The 27,472-nt window shown below is 46.0% G+C and overlaps 1 protein-coding gene and 1 pseudogene across 1 annotated transcript in view; both read right to left on the bottom strand.

Moving 5' to 3' along the window:
- cachd1 (cache domain containing 1) overlaps positions 1–26,556 on the bottom strand; it is a 54,926-nt gene extending 28,370 nt beyond the window's left edge. The window contains exons 1-10 of the mRNA XM_024004882.2: positions 26,434–26,556; positions 11,178–11,322; positions 10,721–10,937; positions 10,125–10,274; positions 5,679–5,912; positions 5,130–5,279; positions 1,683–1,806; positions 1,334–1,451; positions 636–804; positions 389–531 (exon numbers count right to left, since the gene is read on the bottom strand). Of these exons, the coding sequence (XP_023860650.1) occupies positions 389–531; positions 636–804; positions 1,334–1,451; positions 1,683–1,806; positions 5,130–5,279; positions 5,679–5,912; positions 10,125–10,274; positions 10,721–10,838 (1,206 nt within the window). The 5' untranslated portion in view covers positions 10,839–10,937; positions 11,178–11,322; positions 26,434–26,556. The remainder of the gene's footprint in view (positions 1–388; positions 532–635; positions 805–1,333; positions 1,452–1,682; positions 1,807–5,129; positions 5,280–5,678; positions 5,913–10,124; positions 10,275–10,720; positions 10,938–11,177; positions 11,323–26,433) is intronic.
- The window catches only part of LOC111976125 (inactive tyrosine-protein kinase transmembrane receptor ROR1-like), a 505,588-nt pseudogene that overhangs the window by 245,330 nt on the left and 232,786 nt on the right, over positions 1–27,472 (bottom strand).

Raw genomic sequence — 27,472 nt, forward strand, 5'->3', positions numbered from 1 at the left:
TCAGTCTCTCCCCCACTCTCTCACCACATACAGCCTCTCCCCCACCACGTACAGAGTCTATCAGTCTCTCCCCCACTCTCTCACCACATACAGTCTCTCCCCCACCACGTACAGAGTCTCTCAGTCTCTCCACCACTCTCTCACCACATTCAGAGAGGGGATAAAAATGCTGTGCACACAAGCTGTTAAAAACATGGAGCTTTTCTCCAGCTTCACCTAAAAGACAAAGAAGGCAGTGGAGCTAAGAGACTTGAGGGGCAGTTCGTTGTCTTTCTTTTGGTGGTGTTAGCTAGTGTGGTTTGGCTCACAAGTCTTTCCAGAAGATACGTGTTTGATATTGGTTTGGCTTCTCTGTGTTAATGACTGTCAAATGTGATTGTGTGAGTACCTTGAGTCCAGGGTTGGCTATGAGGCGTGTGTTATCACTGAGGTAGGCAGTGTAGTGTTCCACCATGCGTTTGGTCTCTGGTTGGCTGAGGTGTTCGTAGGGCGAGGAGAAACTCCCTGCAGAGAGCATCACTGTAGGACTCTCTGACAGAGAGAGGAAAATAGAGACTAAATGTAAAGCTCTAAAATCTCTGCCTCAAGCCTAGTTCCTCTCTCACAGTCATTGCCTACGTGGCCTCAGGTCTTACCGACGGTGGCCAGCTGTTTGAAGTGCAGACAGGAGGAGGGCTGACCCAGCAGGTCCAGGCGGTGATAGAGCAGCTTGGAGCTGGGAGCTGTGTTCAGGTTCTTCAGGTGTTTCACAGGGATCTCTGGCTGGACGTTCACTATGCACAGGATGAACGACTTGTCCTGGACCTGGGGAGGGATTGAGGGAGAAGATGATGGGTGTTTTTGTGGAGGAGCTTCTACTTAGAATAGAGTGATACAGAGCAGAGACACAGCTAGAGACATTTGACTAGTTTTTCAAAATCCATGGATAAGGCATGACTGATCCTAACTTGTAAGGGGGAGTTGAGGTTTAGGGCTACGTCTGGAACTAGCTCTGAAAGAGAAAGTGTTTTGGGGGTGGGGGTGGGGGTGGGAGCACTGGGTTTTTCTAAAGATGACAGATTKGAGATGACTGAGGGAGATGGARTGAGAGAAGAAGTGGGAGAGAGGGACAAAGAAGATGACAGATTGGAGATGACTGAGGGAGATGGAGTGAGAGAAGAAGTGGGAGAGAGGGACAAAGAAGATGAAGATGCAGTACTGCATTACTGGCTTGTTACGTTATGGAGAGGGAGTGAGAGAAGGACAGAGGGGAAGGAAGGGAGAGAAAAAAGGGATATAGATCTAGAGAGAAGAAAGACAAGACAGACAGACAGACAACAGCAGTGCATCGTACCAGTTTCCATGTGTAGCTGACGTTGTAGGCATCCTTGCTGGGGTCTCGGAGGCGGTTGGTGTGCCAGGACAGAGAGGAGTTGGTGGGCACAGCTATCACCTGACTACCAAGGGGCAGACTGGAGGGAGGAACAGGAAGTAGGAGGGTTAATATTAGCAACACAAGATTGTGCAATGCAGTCCGATCACCAAAACACCTCAGACTACAGTATATAAACAAAGATTGCTATGACAAAGAGAGTGGATGAAAACATCTTACTACATTACTAGCCTGCCTTGAGTTTCCAGAATCTATACATACTAGTGAAACCCCACCTCTCATTGCCCCCTGACCCTTGACCCTAACTCACCGGAGAATGTTGTCCCGTACCACAGGGAACCCAGGGATGTTCTCATAGTGGATGATGTCAGTGTGGAGGGGAGGCTCTGTCATCAAGTAGGGCCGCGTGAGGGACGGGTGCATCAGGGTGTAACCTGGGAAACCAAAAACAATTACCTCAGAACTGAAAAAGCACCATCAATCAATGCCATCAGKGGCTCTTCACAGGAGCAGCCCTTCATGCAGCCCCCAGCACCCAGGGGCCTTGACCCCACCTCACCCCAGGGACGGGCAACTGCTCCTTGGGCAGGGTGAGGCCAGATCACCCCTAGACCCCTAGTACTGTGGTCCTGTATCCAGGCAGGCACCAGAGCAGCACTAATAGTAAGCTATGGGAAATTGAAATCCCTTACGAGGGAGGAGGGAAGGAGGGAGAGAAGGGGGGGTGTATTTTAAGTAGGGCAAAACGAGAGAGAGCTAGAGAGACCGAGCGAGCAAGAGCGAGGAGAATCCCTTTTCTCTAACGACAAGGTATCTCTGACCATATCACCTCCATACAACAACAGTTCATTACCATTACAGCAGCTCCACTCTCCACTCAACTGTTTATCCTCTGTTTAATTGAGAGTGGCCTATTAGTCAGAACACACCTAACGACTTTAATACGCATTAATTATGGTCTGACAATGTAATAAGCACCGTGCAGTAACCACATGTCATCTGACAACAGACTCATTACAATAACATTACGGCCAACCATTCAGATTATTTACCAAAATCCGTCTAGGGAGTACAGTAGATATACTGCTAGGCTGACAAAGTTTCATAATAACCCAGTCAAAACACATGTCTGAGCATGGCCTTTCCAAACCACCCTAGCAAACATCCTGTTTTAACTTGAAAAGCATATTTTAAAAATTACTCAAACCTCAAAATCTTAAATATAGCTAGCCTGTGTTAACACTAAAGGAAAACCTAAAATGAGAGTGGCAGTGAAGCACTGAGACAAACCCTAGATCTGGCCCAGTCCCTGCCTCTCGGTGCGCCCCTGGCCCAGCCCCTGCCTCTCGGTGCGCCCCTGGCCCAGCCCCTGCCTCTCGGTGCGCCCCTGGCCCAGCTCCTGCCTCTCCGTGCGCACCTGGCCCAGTCCCTGCCTCTCGTGTGCCCCTGGCCCAGCTCCTGCCTCTCGGTGCGCACCTGGCCAGTCCCTGCCTCTCGGTGCGCCCCTGGCCCAGCCCCTGCCTCTCGGTGCGCCCCTGGCCCAGCCCCTGCCTCTCGGTGCGCCCCTGGCCAGCCCCTGCCTCTCGGTGCGCCCCGGCCCAGCCCGCTCTCGGCGCCCTGCCACCCCTGCCTCTCGTGCGCCCCTGGCCCAGTCCCTGCCTCTCGGTGCGCCCCTGGCCACCCTGCCTCTCGGTGCCCCCGCCAGTCCCTGCCTCTCGTGCGCCCCTGGCCCAGCCCCTGCCTCTCGGTGCGCCCCTGGCCCAGCCCCTGCCTCGCTCGCGCCCTGCGCTGCCCCTGTATAATTATGTGCACCAAATAACTAACACGCCAATCACCAAATAATTATTTTGGGAACAGTCAATTGAACTGTAGCCACTGTTCAGATGGTTAAATGGAAACTGAAATCTGGAGTCTGACTGTAGGTCTATAACCTCTCACATAGCCTTACTTTTAACTCCTGCAGAATTAAACATTTCTTGCAGTGAAATTATGCACCAAATGTATGCTAAATTTGGACTTGGGAACAGGAGTGGAGAAATATGCTTTCTTTCTGCATCTTGAGATAGTTGGGTAGTTTTCACAGCTTTCTATTTCTTACAACTGGTCCAACTGATGCCATTTGGACATTTTGCACAGAAAATTGTTCCCTTTTATTTTTTTTGTGCATTTTCTCCCCAGTCCCTAAACGTCTTTGATCCACGAAAGAAAATGACACAAAAAAAAACTTTACCGATGTCAACAAAACTGAAGCATTCTATAGATCTATTACATTATTCTGGTGAGCAGGGGTTTATTTAGTCTTCTAGGACAACATATAATGACAGAAGAGAAGCTGCATGTATCTGATTATAGACCAGTTGACTAACAAATAGCCATACAAAAACGTCGGAAATTACAAGCAGAAAACATATCTAAATCAGGCCAACAACATCCTGCATCCTCTAATGGGGTGCAAACTTGGTCTTATGCATGTGCCTAATGACCGGACTCAGTCAAAACTGGTCTTATGCATGCCTAATGACCGGACTCAGTCAAAACTGGTCTATGCATGCCTAATGACCGGACTCAGTCAAACTGGTCTATGCATGGCCTAATGACCGGACTCAGGCAAACTGGCAACTCCACCTCGAGTCAGAGCTAACACTGGCTCCACTCTGTCAGACACTGTCCAAAGCAGCAGGTCTACTGTAGCACTGTGGCTCTGAGAGGAGAAACTAATTTATCTTCCTGAGATGCCCAGAGAGGCCTACTCTGTCATACAATACTGTGGCCTGGAGTGTAGAGAACTAATGTTATCTCCTGGGATGCCCAGAGAGGCCTACTCTGTCATACAATACTGTGTCTGGAGAGGAAGAACTAATGTTATCTTCCCTGGGATGCCCAGAGAGGCCTACTCTGTCATACAATACTGTGGCCTGGAGTGTAGAGAACTAATGTTTATCTCCCTGGGATGGCCCAGAGAGGCCTACTCTGTCATACAATACTGTGTCTGGAGAGAGAGAACTAAGTTATCTTCCCTGAATGCCCCAGAGAGGCCTACTCTGTCATACAATACTGTGGTCTGGAGAGGAAGAACTAATGTTATCTTCCCTGGATGCCCCAGAGAGGCCTACCTGTCATAACATACTGTGGCCTGGAGTGGAGAGAACTATGTTATCTTCCCTGGGATGCCCCAGAGAGGCCTACTCTGTCATACAATACTGGTCTGGAGAGGAGAGAACTAATGTTATCTTCCCTGAGATGCCCCAGAGAGCCTACTCTGTCATACAATACTGTGGCTGGAGAGGAGAAACTAATGTTATCTTCCCTGGGATGCCCCCAGAGAGGCCTACTCTGTCATACAATACTGTGGCCTGGAGTGTAGAGAACTAATGTTATCTTCCCTGGGATGCCCGCAGAGAGCCTACTGTCATACAATACTGTGCCTGGATGTAGAGAACTAATGTTATCTTCCCTGGGATGCCCCAGAGAGGCCTACTCTGTCATACAATACTGTGGCCTGGAGAGGAGAGCATAACAGATGAACTAAAAGGCTGAGACAAGACTTTCGCATGCGAGTTGTTGTCCTCGAGGAGAGTGCTGGGTTAGGGTAAGTGTGGAGGTGTGGGACGCACCTTTGTTGACTATGAGGAAGGTGTAGGAGGCCAGGGTTAGTGTGTAGGGTTTAGGGTTAGTATAAGATGTACCTTTGTTGTCTATGAGGAAGGTGTAGGAGGCCAGGGTTAGGGTTAGTGTGTAGGGTTAGTATAAGATGTACCTTTGTTGTCTATGAGGAAGGTGTAGGAGGCCAAAGAATCCTGGTAGTAGGTGACATCCTCTAGAATGTAGGCTAGGTTCACGTCCACCCCAACTACACCCAGCAACAGGTTGCCAAAGTAACATGGCCGGCTCACCGTCATGATGAAACCTGCAGGGAGAAGACATATAGTTTTACATGACACTGATTGATCACCAAGAGCCCAAATCAATCTGATCCAGTTTATAATATTTTCTTTACCACTGATTTAGGTTTAGCAGCTTAGTGTACATTAGTTCTAACATTTAACGTGATGTGGACATAAGAGCAGAACTGGTCCCAGACCAGTTGTTAGGTCCCAACTATAATCCCCCAAATTCTTTACAGCCATGACCCGGGACCAATTGTTAGGAACTGGTCCTGGGGTCCTGGTAGGGCAGGTTGAAGCTGGACAGATCTATCATCCATTCGTTACCACTGATTTAGGATCAGATCACTGTACCTCAGCTCTAACCTTAACCATAATGACTAGAACAGACCAACTGGTCCTAGATCTGTGTCTAAACCCACCGTCTCCCATGGGGTCCTGGTAGGGCAGGCTGAAGCAGAACAGGTCTATCATGCGGTTGGGCAGGTTGATGTAGAAGCGTCCCACGGTGGTCTCCAGGTTACTGAGCTGATTCAGGACCATCATGCTCCCCTTCACCACGGGTAGCGCCGAGCGGTCCGGGACGCCGTACTTCAAAGAGTTCTGCTCCGCTAGGTCACGCAGGAACGCTAGCTCCTTCAGACCCGTCACGCCCTCTGTTGAGGAAGAAGAGAGCAACAGATGTTTTGCAGATGCGTTCAAATATATTAGAACCATTGAACGATTCACTATTTCTTGTAAAAGAAGTTGATCATTTCAAAAACTGTGTTCACACATGTATTTGTTTGATGCACAGGACACAGGACAATACAAAATAAAACCATACACATTGAGATTTTTCACTTTAAAGTGGAAAAATGGCCTGGTTAAATTAATCTAAATGTAATTTGATTTGGTTGGAAGTAGGGCTGTTGTGGTGAGCGTATTACCACCGCACCGGTGGTCACGAGTCATGAAGGCAGGCAAATTCGACGTGACCTAGGTTCACGTCCACGTTTAGTCACGGTAATTAGGCTTCTCNACGTCCACGTTTAGTCACGGTAATTAGGCTTCTCCAAGATATGATGCTGCTGCTGGTCATTAGTAGTCTACCAAACTTGCTAACTGCCTGGTATTCAGCACTCCATTTCTCTCTAATCCCTCTGACATCAATGCAAATGTATCTAATCAAACACTTCATGAAAGCCCATGAGCTCATGTTGCGCAACATTTCAATAGGCTATGCAATTGCGCGAGAGAACAGAGTGATGGCCTCTACTAAAAAGAGGATCAGCTTTCCATAGGGTAGGCCTACTATATTTATTTCTCAACTTTCCTAATATTAAGCCCATTGCTTATATTTACATAGCCTACCTGGCTGGCATGAAAATAAACCMMGRGGAATAGCATMCTCCATTTGCTATTTAAGTGCATAGATGACATGTATTTTTTCCCGCTGCCCCTGTTTCAATACAGGTGCRTGATAATGGTCCTTTCTAAATCAAAATAAATGTCACACATAGATTATTTAGTATATGTAAAGACAAGATCAAATTTAAGAATATTCTGATGGGTGACAATATTAGCCTATCACTGAATGATGCCCAGCATATGAAACAAATCGTTTTTTTGTGACTTTTTTTGCGAATCATAGTCACACTCCTCATGTAGCCTAGCCTATAGGCCTATGTTTTAATAAGGTCTGTATCGCCACTAAAGTGGCCAAATAACTTCTTAAAATTAAGCACATTAATCCGCTTTACACAGGTTGTGGAGCCTAACTGGCAKACATAAGCAGCGCTTGAGTTTCATGTTTGGAGAAGATAATGTTTTGCATAAAATGCACCTTTATAATAAAAGCATTACATGCATAATATATTTGACCGCAACATGTAGGTTTGTTGTTTATTGACATGACACAAGACAATATAGGTAATGACACTCCCCGTTGTGGTGACTGGTACATAGAGAAGCGTAGAGCAGCGCAGCATAGAGCAATGTCAAGCATCGTCGAGCAGCGTTGAGAACCGCAGAGCTGCATAGAGCAGCGTAGAGCAGAGCAGCATAAAGCAGAGCAGAACGGCACAGGGCAGAGCGGCACAAAGCAGAGCAGAGGGGCACAAAGCAGAGCAGCACAAAGCAGGGCAGAGCGGCACGGGGCACAAAGCACAGCAGCACAAAGCAGAGCGGCACAAAGCAGAGCAGCATAAAGCAGAACAGCATAAAGCATAGTAGAGGGCCACAAGCAGAACAGCATAAAGATAGCAAGCATGACCTTGCCACAGGCAGCGTGGACAGGCAGGAGCGGCACAGGGCGAGCGGCGGAGGGCACAAAGCAGGGCAGCACAAAGCAGGGCAGAGCAGCACGGGGCACAAAGCACAGCAGCACAAAGCAGAGCGGCACAAAGCAGAGCAGCACAAAGCAGAGCAGCATAAAGCATAGTAGAGCGGCACAAAGCAGGACAGCACAAAGCAGAACAGCATAAAGCATAGTAGAGCGGCACAAAGCAGGACAGCACAAAGCAGAACAGCATAAAGCATAGTAGAGCGGCACAGGGCAGAGCGGCACGGGGCACAAAGCACAGCAGCACAAAGCAAGGCAGCACAAAGCAGGGCAGCACAAAGCAGGGCAGCACAAAGCAGGGCAGCAGAGCGGCACGAGGCAGAGCGGCACAAAGCAGGGCAGAGCGGCATAGAGCAGAACGGCATAAAGTACCGTAGAGCAGAGCGGCGTAGAGCAGAGCAGATCAGCATAGAACAGCCACATAGATGTGAGGTCCTTCGATGTATTCTTTTTTTCTTTAACCTTTATTTAACCAGGAAGGGCTCATTGAGATTTAAAATCTCTTTTTCAAGAGCGTCCTGGCCAAGATAGGCAGCACCAAGTCATTACAAAAATGACAGACACACAACATGAAAAACTACAAGTAATCTAGTAAAAACCATTGAATTCACAAGAGTATAACAAAATCAAAACAGCAAATTAAAAACATTGACAGGTCAGGGAATCAGCCTCAAAATTGATATCAATGTAAGAAAACGTCCTCCAGAATATTCATTGACTTTATAACAGARGACACCCTAGAATGACCTCTCCAACACGGCTGCCCAAACAGCTGTCACTGGGCACGTTTGGCATTAAGACGGGGCTTAATATGGAATGCATGGCAGTCATATCACTGATTGGATTAAATAGGGATCAAGTCAAGCCTTAATACTTAGGGCCTTGTCTGATAATAATAGGATGCTGCACACATGAGAATGGTGCACTATTGACAGGAGGTGAAAGAAGTCAATACAGCCTGGTATGTGTGGACACAGCTCTGCTCAAACTGGACAGCAGAGGTCATAGTTGGAATGGCCATAGATGAACGTTTGGCCGATGATATTCTCTGTAAAATCCATGATTCTGTGGGTGATTTACTGGTTACTGTTAAAGCATATCTTTAAATCATTCTCCTGTTTTTCATGTCTGATAAGGGCTTTTAGATGTATTGAGTTTGTTCGTGGTTCACAAATCAGGCAGGAGGGACTGGGAAGTATTAGCCAGTCACGGACCAGGGGGAAGTCTAGAGGGTTTGGCAATACAGTCCTTAGCTGAAGATTTCACTCTCCAACCATTTGGCCGTTCTAGTTCTAGCATTTCATCAAAAAACAGACACAGACAAACATGCTTAGTTCAAACATCAGAGTTGATGTGGGAGAAAAGACCACTGATCATCTTTAACAATCATCAGCTTACACCTGGCAGGCACACACACACACACACACACACACACACACACACACACACACACACACACACAGAGTTCTACGCATCGCTCACAATGTGCTACACAACAAACGCTTTCTGGGTGCTATGCTAATCAACTCAAGATGATTACATATTTCTGAATCCTTTTCATCATGGCCTCTTTTAAACAAGCGGCCCCCGGCTGTCTCTGTCACGCACCACCCTTTTAAACAAGCGGCCCCCGGCTGTCTCTGTCACGCACCACCCTTTTAAACAAGCGGACCCCGCTGCTCTGTCAACGCACCACCCTTTTAAACAAGCGGCCCCGGCTGTCTCTGTCACGCACCACCTTTAAAAAAGCGGCCCCCGGCTGTCTCTGTCACGCACCCCCTTTTAAACAAGCGGCCCCCGGCTGTCTCTGTCACGCACCACCTTTTAAACAAGCGGCCCCCGGCTGTCTTCTGTCACGCACCACCCTTTTAAACAAGCGGCCCCCGGCTGTCTCTGTCACGCACCACCCTTTTAAACAAGCGGCGCTGCGGGCTGTCTGTCACGCACCACCCTTTTAAACAAGCGGCCCCCGGCTGTCTCTGTCACGCACCACCCTTTGAAGTCTTTAGACTCAGGCTCTCTCAGCTGTCCCTCATTTTAATTTCCTAATGAACATGATTTGTGCTAATTCCAGGCTAAGGCATGCACTGTGAAGGGGTCTCTGTGTAGGACATGGAGCGAAGGATGAGGAGAAGGGGAGGAGGGAGGGGAGACAGGTGAAGAGGGCCAATAGAGAGGGGGAGCTGGAGACATAACAGACACACAGGAGAAAACAAAAAGCCTTTGAGGTTCCTGAGCACCTCTCCAGTCTGCACTGCCCCCATTCACCCATCCCCTTCCTCTCCCCCATTCACCCACCCCCTCCCCCATCCAGGTGGCTGGGTAGATCCAGCAGCAGCACCCATGACACACACACACATTCCACTACTAATCAGGATTGATACACCATCAATCACATTACAAAACCTATTGGATTTGTATTGACATTTTAAACATACTCATGCCACTTCCAGTCACCACCAAGGCATTTCCTTTTCTCTTGATGGAGTGACTCTCAATGTGATTTCTGAACATAGACAAACTGTGTGTGGTGGAGGGTTCCTACCATTCATGAGGGCGTAGGTGAGGATCATGACGGAGTTGTTGAGGTGGCGGTTCTCCTCTTTGACCACACGGAGGGTGTCTCTCTTCTCATGCTCCGATGCGTCTCGGGACGTGATGCCAGACGACAGGTAGACGATCACCATGTCTGTGTCTGACAGGAACACACAAGCACAGAGAGATCAGAAACAAATCCTTGGTCATAAATCCTTCATCTCACAAATCCTCCATCTCTTGAGTCACATTCATTGAGCCATTGCAACCTAATTAACTGCATTGATTTACAAGTAGATTTATGTGTGAAATATTATTACAAATACATTCATTGCCACATAAGTGACAAATCGGCATTCCCTATAGAACCCTCAAACGCAACTCTGGACCTGGAAGTCAGTTCCACTGCTTTAATTCATTCTTCCCCTCTAATCAGGGACTGATTTAGACCTGGGACTCCAGGTGGATGCAATTCATTATCAGGTAGAACAGAAACCAGCAGGCTCCGGACCTCGTAGGGTAAGAGTTGAATACCCCTGCTATAGAACAAGCCTGTAGCATCAATGGCCCGTAAAGACTGTATTTCCCATAGTTCCCTGTTCTTACTGGTGAGTTTCCGGGTGACGCTGCTGGTGTTCCTGAGGAGCTGGAAGGCCTTTTGGAAGCCCAGTGCATGCTGGGTAGGGCTGTCGGAGGCCTTGAGGTTGCTGATGAAGGCGCTCATCTTCCTCTTGGTCTCGCTGGTGGCAGGAGACAGGTAGCTCTTATAGCACTGGTCCAGAGAACAGGAGCGCACAGCCTCCGCTGAGGACAGGATCGAGACCTGGTGAAGAGGACATGCACAGACACAAGTGGGCATTACATACAAACACAACATAAACAACCACTTTGGGATTGTAATCATGGGGCATATGCACAATCTGTTTTAGCTTCAGAGGGAGAGAAAGGGTGGTTGTATCTAGAACGTGGATGGTGTGTCAGGGGTCATCAGTTTCAGAAAGGCTGGGGAATTGGGCTACAAGGAGGGGAGTAAGGGCTGGGTAATCAGAGCAGAGCTCCTCACCTTGTCATGTTCATCTATAGAGTTGAGGACGACAAGGGCAGCATCTCTGGCAATCTGGAGCTGTGTTTCTGTAATAGTCACTCCGTGGTCGATGATCACTACGATGTGTTTAGACTGGGGCCGCACCGCCGCCACGTACACTGGCCTGTGAGGACACACACRCAGACACGTGATGAGTACACAAGGGCTGTCCCAGACTAGAAAAAATATTGGTCAACCAAGAGTCGTCTGTTCTTTCGACCAATCAATTGAACAAAAATGTTAAACGTGTATTTTTCCATATATTGACAGATCCTATGTGTTTTAATCRAATCAACTATTTTTACTGAGCTTGTCTGATGCTTTAAGCACACCGTTTGATTAAATAATTAAGACACACAAATTAGAAGGAATCCGACCAGCAATTGATTTTATTGTGCCGGGCCGGGCTCAGACTTGCTGTGCTGTGTAAAAAAACAAAAAGACAGTGAGTGTGTGTGTGACAAGCACCCGTTGTCTGTCTCTCCTCCCTGCTGCAGCGACCACCACAGAACATCAACAGTGTTTATCACGCTGTCCATGTTGCTGAAGCTGCAACATAATTACAGCCATTTCTGACTGAAAAGTTCTGTTTCCAAAATCCCTCACTTGTTTTGGAAAAACATTCCCTATTCCCTTAACCCTTGCTCTCTTAACGTGGCACGTATGCATCGCATGCATGAGACCAAAGACCTATTCGCACCGGACTAGTATTACGAGAGAACGTTGATTATGTAATTATAACTCCAGAATGTCCGTTAATCCAGAGGAYGATTTGGTCGGGATTAGTTGTTTTCCAAACTGCCCCCTGTAATTCTTTGGCAGTTACGATAGAAGCCTGGAGGTTTTTATTCTAGGCGTGAACATACAATATTTCAACATGTATTATGGCGACACTATACCAAAACATCTTTGGTATAGTGTGGCCATAATATTTGAATTGAGGAAGTGTGATCATATTCATTAGGATGTTTTAGCGATCCGCAGTACGTCCTAAATGCTCCCCAGCATTCAGATGTGAGCTAAACAGTGTAATTGCACTTGAGATGCGTTTTAAGGCTATAGATGAGAAAACGTACTTATTATTTCCAAACATGTAGGTCAGTTGTATGCTGCGTTGCGATCTATTAACAGCAAGGGTTGCATTAAATAGGCTCAATATGTTTTACTGATGCATTTGGCAATATTCAAAACATACAAAATATATAAACAAAAGCATTCACTGTGGAAGTTGATAGGCTACATGTAGGCCATTCATATATAGTTTATGCACTTCAAAGTTCAATTTATCCAATCAGTTATTGTTTTCTTGCGCAAATCCCGAGCAAAACCTGTCAAAATCAAGATATTTCTCTCAAAACACAGGGATGTCAATTCGCACGGGACTAGTATTATCAGAGGACCTTGGAGTTCTCCAAAAAACAGTAGGTTATTCTGGCTGGAATTATTGTTCTCCTGCCATGTAAAAATGACTGACAAGGCAGCAGTGGTGACCCGTCATTCAGGGCAGGTGGGGCAGACCACCCGCTCAGCTAAAACTATATATTTAATACTTTTTTTGCATGTTATTTTAGCATTAATATATGTCACATATCAGTTTACAAACAATGTATAAAAAAAGAGGGAAAAAACGAGTTAATAAAGCTGCATTCAAACAAGGTCTCTTTTGCTCCAAAATGCAGTTGTTTCAGCCTAGCTCAGTGCTTTCTGTGGTGGTAGGGGTTGGTAATGTTCTCTAGTTGCGCCGTGATAGGCTCAGTGTTCTGTCACTCATGGGGACACTACATCACCACAAAATCTACAGGTAGAGCTCGAAAATTCTAGCCCCTTGTGTGCTGCCATAGAGTTACATTAGAAGTGCCCTTCCAAGAAGGCTCAAGGTCATTGGCCACAGACAAAATGACATCAAATCACGTTATATGTACAGTAGCTTTGATTGGACTGATCATGTCAACATTATACTTTCAAAATCTTAGCTAGCAGACATCATCATGAATCAAGTCGACAATCTACTGGCAAATCCTTTTCAATCCTTGTCATATGAAGAGAAATTATAGATAAAGCGTATCGGTGCTCATTGGCCATTACACAACGAATTGGAAATCGCAAATTCAATAATTAGTGGTTTGGAAGTAATAAGTGGCTAACTGCAAACATATAGCAAAGCAATCACTAGCCTGCTATTCAGTGGAGTGAATGTGTGGTCCAAGTCTCTTTTCCAAGCTTAAAAGGGATAAACATTCAACATTGGCCATGCTGTCAATCCAGCATGACTTCTGCCACTTTCAAAACGACTGTAAACTCGGAACTGGGAAATCTCGGACTTCAGTGAGTTCAAGACAACTGGGAACTTGGGGGGGGGACAAGCTCCGACTGGAAAAATKCGTTTTGAACGGTTATCCAACTCGGAATTCCAAGTCGGGAACTCGGGCCTCTTTCTAGAGCTCCGACATGAAGATAACTGATGTCATCATGATTCAACCTTGTTTTTTTCCGAGTTCCCAGTTGTCTCGAAAGCACCATAAATCCAGAGAATGCCAGACTTTGATAAAAAGATTTGCCCACGAAGGACCGCCGCGCCACCTTCCTGTTCAAGTGAGCACTGCACAACAAGGTGATTACAAAAATGTCTTGTGTGCCGTTGTATAATTGATGTAATATGCCAGGTAGATAAACTCAGCAAAAAAATAAACGTCCCTTTTTCAGGACCCTGCCTTTCAAAGATAATTCATAAAAATCCAAATAACTTCACAGACCTTCATTGTAAAGGGTTTAAACACTGTTTCCCATGCTTGTTCAATGAACCATAAACAATTAATGAACATGCATCTGTGGAACGGTCGTTAAGACACTAACAGCTTACAGACGGTAGGCAATTAAGGTCACAGTTATAAAAACTTAGGACACTAAAGAGGCCTTTCTACTGACTCTGAAAAACACCAAAAGAAAGATGCCCAGGGTCCCTGCTCATCTGCGTGAACGTGCCTTAGGCATGCTGCAAGGAGACATGAGGACTGCAGATGTGGCCAGAGCAAAAAATTGCAATGTCCGTACTGTGAGACACCTAAGACAGCGCCACAGGGAGACAKGACGGACAGCTGATCGTCCTCGCAGTGGCAGACCACRTGTAACAACACCTGCACAGGATCGATACATCCGAACATCACACCTGCGGGACAGGTACAGGATGGCAACAACAACTGCCAGAGTTACACCAGGAACGCACAATCCCTCCATCAGTGCTTAGACTGTCCGCAATAGGCTGAGAGAGGCTGAGGGCGTGTAGAGGGCGTGTAGGCCTGTTGTAAGGCAGGTCCTCACCAGACATCACGTCGCATATGGGCACAAACCCACCGTCGTTGAACCAGACAGGACTGGCAAAAAGTGCTCTTCTGTGATGAGTCGTGGTTTTGTCTCACCAGGGGTGACGGTCAGATTTGCGTTTATCGTCGAAGGAATGAACGTTACACTGAGGCCTGTACTCTGGGGGGGGGTCGATTTGGAGGTGGAAGGTCCGTCATGGTCTGGAGCGGTGTGTCCCAGCATCATCGGACTGAGCTTGTTGTCATTGCAGGCAATCTCAATGCTGTGCGTTACAGGGAAGACATCCTCCTCCCTCATGTGGTACCCTTCCTRCAGGCTCATCCTGACATGACCCTCCAGCATGACAATGCCACCAGCCATACTGCTCGTTCTGTGCATGATTTCCTCCAAGACAGGAATGTCAGTGTTCTGCCATGGCCAGCGAAGAGCCCGGATCTCAATCCCATTGAGCACGTCTGGGACCTGTTGGATCGGATGGTGAGGGCTAGGGCCATTCCCCCCAGAAATGTCCCGGAACTCCAGGGGAACATCTCACAGCAAGAACTGGCAAATCTGGTGCAGTCCATGAGGAGGAGATGCACTGTAGTACTTAATGCAGCTGGTGGCCACACCAGATACTGACTATTACTTTTGATTTTGACCTACCCTTTGTTCAGGGACACATTACTCCATTTCTGATAGTCACATGTCTGTGGAACTTGTTCAATTTATGTCTCAGTTGATGAATCTTGTTATGTTCATACAAATATTTACACATGTTAAGTTTGCTGAAAATAAACACAGTTGACAGTGAGAGAACGCTTCTGAGTGAGAGGACTTTTTTGTTGTTGCTAAGTTTATGTATACAGTAGCTAAGAAAGTAATACTAGGTGTATGTTGTGTAGTAAGCTGCCTCACCCTGATACATTTGGTCCCTTTTACCCCTCATAATTTAGCCTACTGTTCTGACTTGGTGGTGCAATTCTAGCCTATAGACTGTTTTAGAACAATGTAAACATTGAATATTGTAAGAGCTTTCATTTTCTGCTTATATGCCCCCTTCATTTATCCTACGGTTCTGACTAGTTATACTAGTTATATAGTTATATTGACTACGTGTCCTAGCTGGCTCATTAATGTCTTAATCGAAATTACGGATTGCCTCATACGCTCGTCGTCCCGTTATGCCATAGTTTGTACATCTCAATTGTCCGTAGAAAACACATTTGTTTAAGCAAGTCACCTATATCAGCTATGCAAATTTCTGTTTGAAAAAGCTAGCCTTTGCTTTCCTAACTGACTGTGTATATTGGTTCCTGACTTCCCTGAAAAGTTGCATATCGTGGGGACTATTCAATGCTAGTGCAGTACGCCACAGGATGTTTTTGTGCTGGTCAAGGGCAGTCAGGTCTGGAGTGAACCAAGGGCTATATCTGTTCTTAGTTCTACATTTTTTGAAAGTGGCATGCTTATTTAAGATGGTGAGGAAAAACACTTTTAAAGAACAACCATGCATCCTCTACTGACGGGATGAGGTCAATATCCTTCCAGGATACCCGGGCCAGGTCGATTAGAAAGACCTGCTCGCAGAAGTGCTTCAGGGAGCGTTTGACAGTGATGAGGGGTGGTCGTTTAACCGCGGACCCATAACCGACGCAGGCAATGAGGTAGTGATCGCTGAGATCCTGGTTGAAAACAGCAGAGGTGTATTTAGAGGGCAGGTTGGTCAGGATGATATCTATGAGGGTGCACATGTTTACGGATTTGGTGTTGTACCTAGTAGGTTCCTTGATAATTTGTGTGAGATTGAGGGCATCTGGCTTAGAGTGTAGGACAGCAGGGGGAGTTAAGCATATCCCAGTTTAGGTCACCTAACAGTACATACTCTGACGATAGATGGGGGGCAATCAATTCACATATGGTGTCCAGGGCACAGCTGGGAGCTGACAGGGGTCTATAACAAGCGGCAACAGTGATGGACTTATTTTTGGGGAGATGGATTTTTATAAGTAGAAGCTCGAACTGTTTGTGCATAGACCTGGATATTATGACAGAACTCTGCAGGCTCTCTCTACAGTAGATTGCAACTCCGCCCCCTTCAGCAGTTCTATCTTGACGGAAAATGTTGTAATTGGGGATGGAAATTACTGAATTTTTGGTGGCCTTACTAAGCCATGATTCAGACACGGCTAGGACAYCAGGGTTGGCGGAGTGTGCTAAAGCAGTGAATAAAGCAAACTTAGGGAGGAGGATTCTGATGTTAACTTCTTTGGGATAGGGGGCGGTATTTTGACGTCCGGATGAAAAGCATGCCCAAAGTAAACTGCCTGCTACTCAGGCCCAGAAGCTAGGATATGCATATAATTGGTAGATTACTCTAAAGTTTATAAAACTGTTAAAATAATGTCTGAGTATAACACAACTAAAATGGCAGGCGAAACCCCGAGGACAAACCATCCCCCCCCAAAAAAATGTCATCCTACCACTGATTTCAATGGCTGGCACTTTTATAATAGGGCGAAATCGTGCCCAGAAAATTTGCCWGAAATTTTCATTGTAGTGTTTCCAAGCCTGTGAACGAGAGCGCGTTTGGGTATTTTTCTCCGGTAAAGACAATAATGATTCTCCGTCTTAAATTGTATCGTTTATTTGCGTATTGGGGTACCTAAGGTTTGATTATAAACGTTGATTGACTTGTTTGGATAAGTTTATTGGTAACGTTTGGGATTCATTTTGTATGCATTTTGAAGGAGGGAAACCGAGTGGATTATTGACTGAGTTTTTATGGATATAAAATAGGACATTATCTAACAAAAAGGACCATTTGTAATGTAACTGGGACCTTTTGGAGTGCCACCAGAAGAAGATCTTCAAAGGTAAGGCATATATTACATCGCTATTTCTGACTTTCGTGTCGCAACTCCCTGGTTGAAAATTATTTGTTATGCATTTGTGTGCTGGGCATTGTCCTCAGATAATCGCATGGTTTGCTTTCGCCGTAAAGCCTTTTTGAAATCTGACACGGCGGCTGGATTAAGAACATGTTAAGCTTTATTTTGAGGTATTAAACTTGTGATTTTAAGCAAATTTAATATTTATAGTAATTTAATTTGAATTTGGCGCTCTGCAATTTCACCGTAAGTTTTCGAAATGGGACGCTAGCGTCCCACTGATCCGCAAGAAGTTAACATGCATGAACCCAAGGCTTTTATGGTTACAGAAGTCAACAAATGAGAGCGCCTGGGGACACACAGGACCTGGGTTAACCTCTACATCACCAGTAGAACAGAGGAGGAATAGGATGAGGGTACAGCTAAAGGCTATAAGAACTGGCCGTCTAGTGCGTTGGGAACAGAGAATAAAAGGAGCAGATTTCTGGGCATGGTAAGATAGATTCAGGGCATAATGTACAGACAAGGGTATGGTAGGGTGCAAGTACMGTGGAGGTAAACCTAGGCTTTGAGTGACGATGAGAGAGTTTGCATCTCTGGAGTCAGTTAAGCTAGGTGCGGTCTCCGCATGTGTGGGGGGTGGGACAACGGAGCTATCTGAGGCATGTTGAGCGGAACTAGGGGCTCCGCAGTAAAATAAAACAATGAGAGCTACCCTAAACAACAGTATACAAGGCATATTGACATTAGAGAGAGGCATAAAGAAATCACAGGTGATTGGGAGAGCTAAGACAACAACGGGTAAATGGCGATGAATGGGCAGAGAGGGTCAGTTAGCTACACACAGGGCCTGAGTTCAAGGCTGGGGCCGACAGATAAACAAAATAAAGTACCGTGCTAATGACCAGTCCAGCAGGCATCAGCTGTGTAGCAGAGTGATCATAGGGTCCAATGAGCAGCAATAGATGAAACAGGGAGCCGTTCGGTAGTCGTTACTACGCTAGGCGAGYGTAGAAAAGCTAGCGGGCCGGGGCTAGCAGAAGGGTCTTCACTGACATCCACGACGCAGAGGCTGGTTGAGAGCACATCGGCCAAATTACGTCAGCAGACCAGCAGATCAGTCGTGATGGTTCGGTGGGGCTCCGTGTCGACAAAGGGTCCAGGCCAATTGGCAAGAGAGGTATTGTAGTTGGTGTACTTCGTTTGCTAGCAGGGAGATGGGCCTAGCTCGAGTCTAGCTCGAGGTTAACTGGTGCTTGCTTCAGGACAAGGGCGTTAGCCATAATAGCCACTCGGTAGCAGCTAGCTAGCTGCGATGATCCGGTGTAATTGTCCAGAGCTTGCGGCAGGAATCCGGTGATATAGTGGGAAAAAAGCAGTCCGATATGCTCAGGGCTGATATAGCGCTGTGCAGACTGGCAGGTATTATCCGAGCTAAAGCCGCTTGTGTCTGAGCTAAAGGTAAAGACAGCTAGCAGTGGCTAACAATGACAAAATAGCTAGTAGCTAATTAGCTGGCTAGCTTCTGATGGAGGTTCCAGTTATAAGGTATAAAAATAATAGCAGATCCATACCACATTGGGTGAGGTGGGTTGCAGGAAGGTATATTTAATCCGAGAATGGAAAAAAAGAGATTGAAATATATTGAAATGTATACAGCATAAAAAACCTGAACATTTACATGGGACAAAAACAAACACGTCTTACTGCTACGCCATCTTGAATTTCGCCATCTTGGAAAAGCTGTGTACATTTGCAAATACTGTGCCAAATCATATGTGAAGAATGCAACAAAGATGCAGAATCATCTGGACAAGTGCATACAGTTCCCTCAGCGCTCACAACAAGCAACCTCTGACAAAAGTCCCTCTACTTCTATTCGAGGTGAACATGATGAATTAGACACCTTATCGATAGCAACAGCTCATGGTCCTCCTGGAATCAGCAGTTTTTTTGACTCAATGGAGGAACGTAGTCAGAGAAATGCTGATGAATGTCTTGCTTGAGCTGTGTATGCAACTGGTTCACCTCTGATGCTCACAGTCAATGTGTTTTGGAAGAGATTTCTGAATGTTCTTCGCCCAGCATACACCCCTCCAACCAGACATGCTTTATCTACCCATTTGCTGGATGCAGAGTTCAAGTGAAGGTCAAGCAAATCATAGAGAAAGCAGACTGTATTGCAATCATGGGTGGTCAAATGTTCGTGGAAAAGGAATAATTAACTACATCATCTCCACTCCTCAACCAGTATTCTACAAGAGCAGACACACCGGTCTCTACATTGCAGATGAGCTGAAGGCAGTCATCAATGACCTTGGACCACAAAGGTATTTGCACTGGTGACCGACAATGCTGCGAACATGAAGGCTGCTTGGTCTAAAGTGGAGGAGTCCTACCCTCACATCACACCCATTGGCTGTGCTGGTCATGCATTGAATCTGCTCCTCAAGGGCATCATGGCACTGAAAACAATGGATACACTCTACAAGAAAGCCAAGGAAATGGTTAGGTATGTGAAGGGTCATCAAGTTATAGCAGCAATCTACCTCACCAAGCAAAGTGAGAAGAATAAGAGCACCACATTGAAGCTGCCCAGCAACACCTGTTGGGGTGGTGTTGTCATCATGTTTGACAGACTCCTGGAGGGGAAGGAGTCTCTCCAAGAAATGGCCATATCACAGTCTTCCGATATGGACAGCCCAATCAAGAGGATCCTCCTGGATGATGTATTTTGGGAGAGAGTGGTAAGCAGCCTGAAACTCCTGAAACCTATAGCAGTAGTCATTGCACGGATTGAGGGAGACAATGCCATCCTGTCTGATGTTCAGACTCTGCTTGCAGATGTAAGAGAAGAAAYCCGTACTGCCCTGCCCACTTCACTGTTGCTCCAAGCAGAGGAAACTGCAGTTCTGAAATACATCAAAACGCTTGAAGACTTCTGCCTGGAGCCCATACACACCACAGCATACATGTTGGACCCCAAGTATGCTGGCAAGAGCATCCTGTCTGATGCAGAGATCAACAAGGCCTATGGTGCATTCACTACCGTGTCTCGCCACCTTGACCTGGATGAGGGCATGGCAGTCTGGCAAAGGACACATCCAAGTGAGGGCTTTGGGATGGAGATGCAATATGGCAGTCGTGCCAACATATCTCATCAGCCACCTGCTGGAAGGGACTTTGTGGATCTGAGGCTCTTTCCCCTGTTGCATCCATCATCCTCCAAATCCCACCAACATCAGCCGCCTCAGAGCGCAACTGGTCCTTGTTTGGGAACACACACACCAAAGCACGCAACAGGCTGACCAATACAAGGGTTGAAAAATTGGTGGCCTTCCGGGCAAATTTGAGCCTTTTTGAGCCTGACAACGAGCCATCCTCAAAAAGGTTGGAAAGTGACAGTGAAGATGAGGCTTCAGAGTCTGATGTTCAAGAGGTGGACATTGAGGGGGTCCAGGGAGAAGACATGGAAGCCTGAGAGGAAGACAACCAAAGCTTTAGTTTCTAGACTATAATTTTACAGATGAATGTCGAAAAMAWTTTTGGGAAATGCGATGGATCATTAATATTCCCTTTCTTTTGTTGTTCAGTGAAATCATCCCATGTGAAGAGTCAACTCATTTACTTAAAGTTCAATTCGTAACTAAATTGTTTTTAAAAATGTCAATTGGAAGGATTAAATCATTTGCAATTATGTCTACTTATAATAAGGTAAAAGGTTTATGTTTCTGTCTCCATATGATGGTAAATATATCCATTGCAAAAAAAATCTACATTTAAATGGTATTAATATTAATTAGCAACTATTTCCGTGAATTCCCATATATTCCAACAGAAAGTTTCCACCTCTGAATATTCCCCAAAATGTGTGCCAAACAGGTGCTGTATAGATACATATAATTATTCTGACTGTTTATAACAATGTAAACACAAAATAAAATAAGCGTACCAGAGAGTATGTTGTAMGTTTTTTTTGTTAAGCCTTTATTACAGCAGACTAAAAACAGTCGCATTCATTCGTGAATGCAATTTCCGAAATGKAACGGTTCATTTATTGTTTAAGCTAATTATTAAGGTAAGTCTCACTTTATTTTAAAAGTAAAATGCTTGATTGCATTTCAAATCATGAATGACTGGTATGCTGTGTGATGACATGAACGAATGAATGATTGAGTGATACAGTAGCCGGTAGAAGTATTGGCATATAGGCCTAAGTAAGTTACGGTATTAAGACTAAACAGGATRTGCTCTTCAGGCCTACAGCTCAATAGTGGTTATACAAGGCTGCTATAGTAAGCCTACTAATGATAATGACATTAGTTATGATCATAATAATAATAATAATAACAACAATAAGGAGATAAAAAAAGGAGCATTATTATTATAATATACATTCTTTTTTGGACAATTTTGAACAGTGTAAACAACACTAAATACATGTAAAATCATACCAGAGAGGCTGTTCTAATGAGAACAAAAGTATAAAGCCTTTATTACAGCAAAGCTAAGATTAAAAACAGACGAATTTGTGAAATTGTTTACTTGACATTTCGTTGTGGGAAGCTCTGTTCCCACGGAATCAGTTGGCCATTAAACAAACAGTCAAACAGGCAGCAGAAGCAGGATCTGTCTTATTTCTGGAGATATATTTATGTATGAAGCCAGGCACATTTAACATACGGGCTTCTCAATATAGACCTAATTAAGTTGAGGTTTCCTCTCCTCACTTTTCTTAGACAATAAGACAAGGGCTGTTTTCTCATCTCATTCTGCTGCTGCCTCCGCCTCATTGTTCTCAACACCAATATGCTGGTTAACTTTGCTATTATGCACATAGCAACATGGTCTAGGAAAAGTAGCCAATTCAACAGCACACTGATGTGTTTCAGAACTGCGGACAGCGACCTCTATCCAACGCAGGTGAAAGCGCATTTGTTATAAAATAATATATTTTGTATTGGTGTTTCACCATTGTTCTTACATAATATAACCATATACAATTTCAGTAGCACATGTCTTAGACTGATGGACTGTGCCATCCCCATGGCCTCCACAATGGATCAGTCCACTCAGACAGGCCTCCACAATGGATCAGTCCACTCAGACAGGCGTGAATCAGACAGGTGTCAAGTAACCATGATATTTTTAGTTTTTTACTACTGCTCGACTAAAGAAATGTCTGTCGACCAACAGCCTATCGACCAGTCGACTAAATGGGGTCAGCCCTACTGTACACACATAGCATACACACAAAGCACACAAACTAGTGGTGTAACGGACCGTAGTTATTCCGTGATCCGTACAGATCACCCCTCACGGTTCGGCACGCATGTGAACCGCGGATCAATTACAAAGTTTAACCATCATACAGAGGAGTGGACCTCCAGGGCATCGGAAAGCTACGTGACTGTGACTGCTCACTACACCACAGATGGGTGGACCTCCAGGGTAACAGAAAGCTACGTGACTGTGACTGCTCACTACACCACAGATGGGTGGGAGATGTGAACTCCGGTGCTACAGACACGCCCCTCTATGAGAGCCACACAGGCACAAATCTGGTGCAGGTACTGCTGGGAGCAGTAGCAGAGTGGAAGCTAGATAGGCCCAATAGCAATATCCCAACCCCACAGATAATGCCAAGAACAGTAAATGCAGTGATAGAAGCTGGACTGGGGTCACAGATAGCTTGCTTTGCACATGTGATCAATTTAGCATCCAAAAGGGGAATCTCAGTGAACCAGATGCACCGCCTCCTTGGGAGGATCAGGAAGGTGGTTTCCTTTTTCCACCGAAGCACAACAGCCGCTCATGTGCTTAAGACCAAGCAGGAAACGTTACAGCTACGACCACAAGCTCATACACCATGTCACAACAAGATGGACTCCACTTCTGACATGTTTGGAGAGCTATCTTGAGCAGCAGACAGCTGTATACTCTGCACTGACAGACAAGACCCTGGAAAACATAAAGCCATCGTCACCTTGTCTGATGATGACGTGAAGGTGGCAGAGGTCTCCAGGTGCTCAGACCCCTCAAAACGGTCACAGCCCTATTGAGCACTGAACGCACCGTCTGTGTCCATGATCCTACCTCTGAAAACAAGGATTCTACAATCCATGGCCCCAAGATAGGAAGACAGCACCATCACTAGAGATGTCAAGGCTGCCATTAAGAGAGGACCTGAACCCCAGATACCCCCTTAATGTACAGACTACCTTCATAGATGTACTGCACTGATCCAAGGTTCAAGTCCCTTGTCTGTTTCAGGAACCTGTCTCACCTGTCTCACCTAGACCCTGTCTCACCTAGACCCTGTCTCACCTAGACCCTGTCTCACCTAGACCCTGTCTCACCTAGTCCCTGTATCACCTAGTCCCTGTCTCACCTAGACCCTGTCTCACCTAGACCCTGTCTCACCTAGACCCTGTCTCACCTAGACCCTGACTGTTCAAGTCCCTGTCTCACCTAGAACCTGCCCTACACCGGAGGACATACAGTGATCTCACCACTGAGACTGTGGCCACTGAAGAGGTAAAAAAAAAGAAAAAAAAAGAGTGAATTACTTAAATAATAAATATACTGCAGTCTAATCTTAGTCTACTCTATTGCTATTAGAATCATCCATGTTTTATTTGGAATAATGGATTTTATCAAATGTTACTGCCACAATTATAGTTCTATGAAATATGAAAATAAATAATTAGTTTGTTGAATAGATCAAGTCATTTTTTCTGCAGGGTCAAGCCACAGAGTCGACAGGAGCAGACTCAGAGGTATCTCCTCCACAAAATAATTCAGCCATGAAAGAGCTTTTCGGGGAGACCTTTGCGAGCAAGGACACAGGCAAGACGTCTTGGATGTCTTGGATAATTCATCGACAATTTTGATCTGTTCCTACCTTAAGATTTTGTTCTTAAGGTAGTCCCTTTTTTTTTGCTGATCCGAAAAATGATCTGAACCGTGAGTTTTGTGATCCGTTGCACCACTAACATAAACATACACTCACAACAATGTTTTATTGACACCAGACAGACATTGTCTACTCCAGGCTGGTAACCCCATCTCCCCTGCTTCATGGTGGCATGAGTCCCCAGGGCAGTCCCCTCTACCTCCGGCTGCCCTGAGACCTCCACACACTGTTTTCACAAGACCCTCTTCCCAGGAATACTGTTGCTTTTGGGAGGCATCGCCACAAACGATTTTCCAACTGTCACCACCATTCTCTTTGTCAAGCTCCTATTCCCAAATCCCTCTAGTGTCTACTACTGAATGATTCTACTACTGCTATCTGTGCAAAGTGGGATCCTATTAGTCTAGCTAGGCTATATTCCAGGTTTGGAGTCTGTGGGTAACATGCCACTAGGACACAGACAGGGAAAGTGTGTTCCTAAAGTCCCCATTTGTCTTAGTGGCGAGCCAGGGTGACATCATTATTCTCAAAGCTGAATGCCAGCTGGTTGGTTGACAGAAACAGGACTTTGAGTATTGGGGGGGAGGGGAGAAAGAAAGACAGAGAGAAAGAGATAAAGTCTCACCAGGTTAGGCCACAGGAACCACAACAGCGGGTGAGAGATTCCAGTGGTGTTTACTGGTCCCAGAACACATTCCTGACAGGGGCATGTGTGGTCAGGGTGTCTGTCTCAGAGAGGAGAGGAAAACTCTACGACCTCGGAGGAGAGGAGGAATAATGTTTACATGCTCTCTGACTGTGCCACACAAACAACCAAGAGGGAGGAGGTGGAATAGAAGAAGTTGTTTTCTGTTTTCTCTTTGCCTAGCAGGAGGTGACCATCTTGGATATACAACAACAATATCCTTGATGTGGCCAGACAAAGCGTAATGTTTGAGRAATGGGCAGTCAGTGATGATTTACTTGGGTTGTGYCGTGGCGGAGATCTTTGTGGGCTATACTCGGCCTTGTCTCAGGATAGTAAGTTGGTAGTTGAAGATATCCCTCTAGTGGTGTGGGGGCTGTGCTTTGGCAAAGTGGGTGGGGTTATATTCTGCCTGTTTGGCCCTGTCCGGGGTATCATCGGATGGGGCCACAGTGTCTCCTGACCCCTCCTGTCTCAGCCTCTAGTATTTATGCTGCATTAGTTTATGTGTCGGGGGCAAGGGTCAGTCTGTTATATCTGAAGTACTTCTCCTGTCTTATCTGGTGTCCTGTGTGAATTTAAGTATGCTCTCTCTAATTCTCTCTTTCTTTCTTTCTCTCTCTCGGAGGACCTGAGCCCTAGGACCATGCCTCAGGACTATCTGGCATGATGACTCCTTGCTGTCCCCAGTCCACCTGGCCGTGCTGCTGCTCCAGTTTCAACTGTTCTGCCTGCGGCTATGGAACCCTGACCTGTTCACCGGATGTGCTACCTGTCCCAGACCTGCTGTTTTCAACTCCCTAGTGACAGCAGGAGCGGTAGAGATACTCTGAATGATCGGCTATGAAAAGCCAACTGACATTTACTCCTGAGGTGCTGACTTGCTGCACCCTCCACAACTACTGTGATAATTATTATTTGCCTGCTGTCATCTATGAACATTTGAACATCTGGCCATGTTCTGTTATATCTCTGTTATAATAGCCTGGTTCCTCTCTAGTTTTCTTCCTAGTTCTGGCCTTTCTAGGGAGTTTTTCCTACATTTACATTTAAGTCATTTAGCAGACCTCTTATCCAGAGCGACTTACAAATTGGAAAGTTCATACATATTCATCCTGGTCCCCCCGTGGGAATGAACCCACACCTGGCGTTGCAAGCGCCATGCTCTTACCAACTGAGCCACAGGGACCACTAGCCACCATGCTAGCCACCATGCTTCTACATGTGCATTGCTTGCTGTGTGGGGTTTAAGGCTGGGTTTCTGTACACACTTTGAGATATCACTGATGTAAGACTGGATCACAGTGATTTATGTAACAATAATTTCTCCATTCTTGCACATACGTTTAGGGCTAGTTGATTATACTGTTAATTTAGGTGATGGTGTGTGATTGTATTGCTGGTCTGGAAGTGTAACATTTTAGTCATTTAGTTGTACTGTACCTGCTGCGGTGCTCGTAGTTGCCCTTGCAGTGGAACTTGTGGGCGGGGAACACAGTGAAGATGCCCTCCTCTGAGCTGAAGTACTGCCACTTGATGCCTGGGTTGGACTTCAGGTTATCTGCCAACACTACAGAGGAGAGGATGAGACACGTCTGTATTACAACACAGTAGGTAGGATTAATATTAGAGAAAGAGTCGAGTAAGCGAGAGGCAACAGAGCGAGAGGCAACAGAGCGAGAGCAACAGAGCAACAGAGGCAGAGAGCACACAGAGCAACAGAGCGAGAAGCAACAGAGCAAGAACAACAGAGCGAGAACGACAGAAGGCGAGAACAACAAGAGCGACAGAGCGAGAGCAACAGAGCGAGAACAACAGAGCGAGAACAACAGAGCGAGAGCAACAGAGCGAGAGCAACAGAGCGAGAGCAACGAGAGCGAGAACAACAGAGCGAGAACAACAGAGTGAGAACAACAGAGCAACAGAGCGAGAGCAACAGAGACAACAGCAGCGAGAGCAACAGAGCGAGAGCAACAGAGCGAGCGAACAACAGAGCGAGAACAACAGAGCAAACAGAGCAGAGAGCAACAGAGCGAAGCAACAGAGCGCAACAGAAGCGAGAGCAACAGAAGCGAGAGGCAACAGAGCAACAGAGCGAGAGCAACAGAGCGAGAGCAACAGAGCGAGAGCAACAGAGCAACAGAGCGAAGAGCAACAGAGCAACAGAGCGAGACACAGAGCGAGAACAACAGAGGAGAACAACAGAGGAGAACAACAGAGGAGAACAACAGAGGAGAAACAGAGCAACCAGAGTGAGAACAACAGAGCGAGAAACAACAGAGGAGAACAACAGAGTGAGAACAACAGAGCAACAGAGGAGAACAACAGAGCAGAGCAACAACAGAGCGAGAGCAACAGAGCGAGAGCAACAGAAGCGAGAGCAACAGAGCGAGCGAGAACAACAGAGGGAGAACAACAGAGGAGAGACAACAGAGCAACAGAGTGAGAACAACAGAGCGAGAAACCAACAGAGCGAGAACAA

The sequence above is a fragment of the Salvelinus sp. IW2-2015 genome, linkage group LG16 (assembly GCF_002910315.2).
Source record: "Salvelinus sp. IW2-2015 linkage group LG16, ASM291031v2, whole genome shotgun sequence".
Classification (NCBI taxonomy): domain Eukaryota; kingdom Metazoa; phylum Chordata; class Actinopteri; order Salmoniformes; family Salmonidae; genus Salvelinus; species Salvelinus sp. IW2-2015.